At 51.2% G+C, this 4765-nt stretch overlaps 1 protein-coding gene across 1 annotated transcript; it reads left to right on the top strand.

Annotated features, from left to right (window-relative positions):
• Window positions 1-685: 685 nt before the first annotated feature.
• Window positions 686-3905, top strand: LOC132076110 (zinc finger protein 436-like). The gene is made up of 4 exons (XM_059477037.1): window positions 686-1131; window positions 3272-3281; window positions 3402-3455; window positions 3789-3905. The coding sequence occupies exons 1-4, from the start codon at window positions 686-688 to the stop codon at window positions 3903-3905; spliced, it is 627 nt and encodes a 208-aa protein (XP_059333020.1).
• The last annotated feature ends 860 nt before the right edge of the window (window positions 3906-4765 follow it).

Raw genomic sequence — 4765 nt, 5'->3', positions numbered from 1 at the left:
CACCAAGGAGAAGGGGGACCCCCAATCCAAGCGTGACCCCAGCAGCTGGGACAGGGGGGAACCCCCTAATACCAAATGGGAGGGACCAGGGATGGGGAACTCCTGGGAAGCTTTTCAAGGGCTGAATCTTGTTGTTTGAGAGGTTTTTATGGAGCTCAGATGCCCAGTGACTTGTAGAGATGGACTTGGGCAGAGGGACCTTCAAAGACAATATGCTCAGGCCTTGTTTACCCCAAACCAGGATTTCCTATTCCCAGTCCCTGGGAGGCTGTGAGGAAGATGCCCTGGGACACTGAGGCAAGTGAGGAGGAAATCAGTGCCCCTTTCCCCTCTTTGCTGCTCCATCTCCCAGCCCAGCAGGGCCCCGGCTGCAGCACAGCCCTGGGAGGATGTCCTTGCTCTTGCCTGTGGCACAGAGGCAAATCCCATCCTGTCCTTGTCCTTCCTCCCCCAGAGCAGGAGCTGAGCATGGAGAGCAGGGAGGACAAATGCCTGCGGCAGAACCTGGTGAAAGAGGCCATCTTGAGTGGCTCCACGGTGCAGGAAGCCAACAGGGAGGAAAAGCCCCGGAGATGCTGCACGAGGAGGGGCTGCAAACACAGCTGACGGGGATCTGAGGGGGAAAGAGCCAGCCTGGGCTGGGAAGGTGGCTGGAGATGGAGCCAGAGTTCGGAGCTGGTGCTCCATGAGCAGCTCCATTGATCGGGAGAAGCCCCACATGTGCGTGGAGTGTGGGAAGAGCTTCAGGAGGAGCTCCTACCTTATCCAGCACCAGAGGATCCACACTGGGGAGAAGCCCCACATGTGCGTGGAGTGTGGGAAAAGATTCAGGAGGAGCTCCTACCTGATTGTGCACCAGAGGACCCACACTGGGGAGAGGCCCTACGAGTGTGGTGAGTGTGGGAAGAGTTTCAGGCAGAGTTCTGACCTGATCAGCCACCAGAGGACCCACACTGGGGAGAAGCCCTATGAGTGCTCCAAGTGTGGGAAGGGGTTTCCAACCAGCTCCAGTCTTATCCGGCACTATCGGAGTTACACAGAGGAGAAGCCCTTCCAATGCTCCAACTGTGGGAAGGGATTCAAGGACAACTCCACCCTTGTCAAGCACCAGCGTATCCACACTGGGGAGAGGCCCTACAAGTGTGATAAATGCAGGATGAGGTTTCAGACCAGCTCCCATCTCCTCCGGCACTATTGGATTCATACAGAGGAGAGGCCCTTCCAATGCCCTGAGTGTGGGAAGGTGCTGGGTTTTTTCTGTTGGGGTGACCTAGAAAGGCCTGGGGTGGCCTTGGACAACCCACGCTTCAAAGGACGAGAAGAGGCTCCAGATCTTTTCTTGGTCTCGGTGTTTATTAATTGTTTATCTAAAAGATTTTCTCTTGGCCCGACAGAGGTCTGCTCAGCAGTCAGCCATGAGCACACTCTGAGAGCCCCCGGGGCGGTCACCTATCTTTATACTCGAAGTTACGTATACAATATTTATCATTTTTCCCCAATACCTTTTATCTTTATTAACCAGTGCACTTTTAGTAATAACCAATCCCAAAGTGCCAACATCACCACAGAAGATGGAGGCCAAGAAGAAGAAGAAGAAGAACAGGACACGCCCCAATTCCTCCATCTTACTTCTTTAGACCCCCCTGTACAGAAATCCTAAACCCTGTTTCTTACACTCTAATTAACTTATCCCTTCACCATTTACCCCAGTGAAATCCTCCTATCCTCATGCGGGTGTCGTCTCCTGTGTAGGATCAAAGTCCAGCCACCAGACACTTCTGGCAACATTCCAGGACTCCCGAGCCCCCCAAGGGTGGTCTCGGTGCCTCTGCACATCAGTCCTGAGGTGCTGAGATCCCACAGGAAGGGATTCAAGCGCAACTCCACCCTTGTCACACACAGGCGTATCCATGCTGGGGAGAGGCCCTACGAGTGTCCCCAGTGTGGGAAGAGCTTCTGCAGCAGCTCTTGAACAAACACCTACGGAGCCACCGGTAAGGGAAGCCCTGCGGGTGCCCTGAGTGTGAGAAGAGCTTTGTGTGCTGCTGCAGCTCCATCCCCCACTGGAGGAGGCACTTTGGGCAGAGCCCTGATATCCTGGTTCAGAGCAAATTTGGGAGAGAGTGCCCAAAGAGGGTCCTCTAGGAAAGGTGATTCAATCGGCCTCTCCCCACAAGCGGTCCGGGAGAAAATACCTCCTTGGAGAGAATTGGAAAAGAAAACGTTTATTAAACAATAAAACCTAAACAATATTAAACAATAAAACCCCTTGCCCCTCCAAAAGACCTGACAAACTGAGAAAGTCCCCTCCCAGGGTTGCGACCCAGCTCACTTAGTCTCTGATCACTCCCTCTCGTGCTGGAAATGTCAGAGGCCAGGCCCAGCCCGGTGGGCCATAGATGCTGCTGCCAGTGCTCTGCTGGGTGTTCAGAGCAGGTTTCAAGAGATCCAAACAAAAGGGCAGAAAAGAAAAGAAAAAAAAAAACCTCACAGTCCAGGGAACTTCTTTGCCTTCTTTGCCTCAGGTAGCTAAAACTAACAGCAAAGGAGAGCTCTGTCCTGCTGTCTGTCCATCAGCAGACAACACAGTCAGGGGCAGGAATGTGGAGGAGTGAGAGCAGTGTCTGCAAACAAACTGCGCGCTTCTTCTCTCCCCCTTCACTCTCTGGAACAAGTCTTAAAGATGCAAAACTTATTATTCAGCATAAACAGAACAAGACGACTCGGGATAAAAGCATCATACAGTCAACCCAAGACATTCCACCTCTTATCCCCATATCGCCAGGTTACTACTACAACTAATATAAATTCTAACTCTACAAACACATACATGATACATCCATTATACAGCTATACACAGACAATAGTAATAACATTCAGCAAACAGTGATATTTGCACCTAGGTCTCACCCAACAATCACATCTCACTGAGATACACATCGTGTTCTTCCATCTTTTTACATTATCCACCATGTGCAACCTGGTCCCTGAGCAAAAACAACCCCACAAATGGGTTTGTCTGTACTCGAGGCAGAATTAATCCAAACTGTCTTCTCTAACAAAGTTCTGACATGTACCACTGGGACTTTGTCTCCATTTACTCTATGCAAAGGCTCAGACTGGGCAGGGTCCACTCAGTTAGTAGAGCCTTGGGTGTTAACTAACCAGGTGGCTTTTGCCAGATGCTGCTCCCAGTTTTTGAAAGATCCCCCACCTAATGCTTTCAATGTGGTTTTTAACAGTCTGTTGTACCTCTCCACTTCTACTGCAGCTGGTGCATGGTAGGGGATATGGTACACCCACTCAATGCCATGTTCCCTAGCCCAGGTGTTGATAAGGCTGTTCTTGAAATGGGCCCTGTTGTCTGACTCAGTTCTCTCAGGGGTATCATGTCTCCACAGGACCTGCTTTTCAAGGCCCAGGATGGTGTTACAGGCAGTGGCGTGGGGCACAGCGTAGGTTTCCAACCATCCAATGGTGGCATCCACCATGGTCAGCACGTAGCACTTGCCTTGGCGTGTCTGGGGCAGTGTGATGGAGTCAATCTGCCAGGCCTCCCCATACTTGTACTTGGATCACTGCCCACCATACCAGAGGGGCTTCACTCTCTTGGCCTGTTTGATGGCAGCACACGTCTCACAGTCATGGATAACCTGAGAAATACTGTCCATGGTTAAATCCACCCCTCGGTCTCATGCCCACTTATAGGTGGCATCTCTACCCTGATGGCCTGAGGCATCATGGGCCCATCGAGCTAGGAATAAGTCTCCCTTGTGTTCCCAATCTAGGTCTATCTTGGACACCTCTATTTTTGCAGCCTGATCTACCTGCTTGTTGTTTTGGTGCTCCTCATTAGCTCTACTCTTGGAGACATGGGCATCTACATGGCAGATCTTCGCAGGTAACCTCCCTACCCTATTAGCGATGTCTTTCCACTCATCAGCAGCCCAAATTGGTTTTCCTCTATGCTGCCAGTTAGCCTCTTTCCACCTGTCCAGCCATCCCCACAGAACATTGGCTGCCATCCATGAATCAGTGTAGAGCTAGAGCTTTGGCCATTTCTCTCTTCCTGCAATGTCCAGGGCCAGTTGAACAACTTTGAGCTCTGCAAGTTGACTTGATCGACCTTCTCCTTCAGTGGCCTCTGTGACCTGCCATGTGGGGCTCCATACAGCTGCTTTCCACTTCCATTTCATTGCTATAATACGACGAACTGTCGGTGACAAGAGCGTATCGCATTTCCTCTAGTGGCAGTTGGTTATATGGAGGAGCCTCTTCAGCCCATGTCACTGGTTCTTGTTCTTCACCCGTGACACCAAAATTTTCACCTTCTAGCCAGTTTGTAATTTCCTTCAAAATCCAAGGGTGATTCAGTTTACCTATACGGGCACGCTGTTTGATAAGACAAATCCACTTGCTCCATGTAGCACTGGTGGCATGGTGAGTAGAAGGAACCTTGCCTTTGAACATCCACCCCAGTACTGGTATTCGGGGTGCCAAGAGGAGTTGCGCTTCTGTACCAATCACCTCTGAGGAAGCTTGGGCTCCTTCATAGGCAGCCAAGATTTCTTTCTCTGTTGGAGTGTAATTGTCTTCAGAGCCTCTGTAGCTTCGACTCCAAAATCCCAGTGGTCAGCCTCGAGTCTCCCCAGACACCTTCTGCCAAAGGCTCCAGGACAAGCCCTGGTTCCTGGCTGCAGAGTAGAGCATGTTCTTCACATCTGGTCCCGTCCTGACCAGGCCAAGGGCTACTGCATGCGCGATC

Source organism: Ammospiza nelsoni, chromosome 8 (genome assembly GCF_027579445.1).
Source record: "Ammospiza nelsoni isolate bAmmNel1 chromosome 8, bAmmNel1.pri, whole genome shotgun sequence".
In the NCBI taxonomy this organism is placed as follows: Eukaryota; Metazoa; Chordata; class Aves; order Passeriformes; family Passerellidae; genus Ammospiza; species Ammospiza nelsoni.
Note: the sequence above shows the minus strand (reverse complement) of the source record. Positions and strands in the feature narration are given on the sequence as shown.

Excerpts from the sequence above, each read along its gene's own strand:
- LOC132076110 (XM_059477037.1), top strand. The coding sequence starts at position 686 with ATGAGCAGCTCCATTGATCGGGAGAAGCCCCACATGTGCGTGGAGTGT. Across the intron at positions 3,456-3,788 it reads GCAGTGGCGTGGGGCACAGC|GTCTATCTTGGACACCTCTA; the intron begins GTAGGTTTCCAA and ends TTCCCAATCTAG.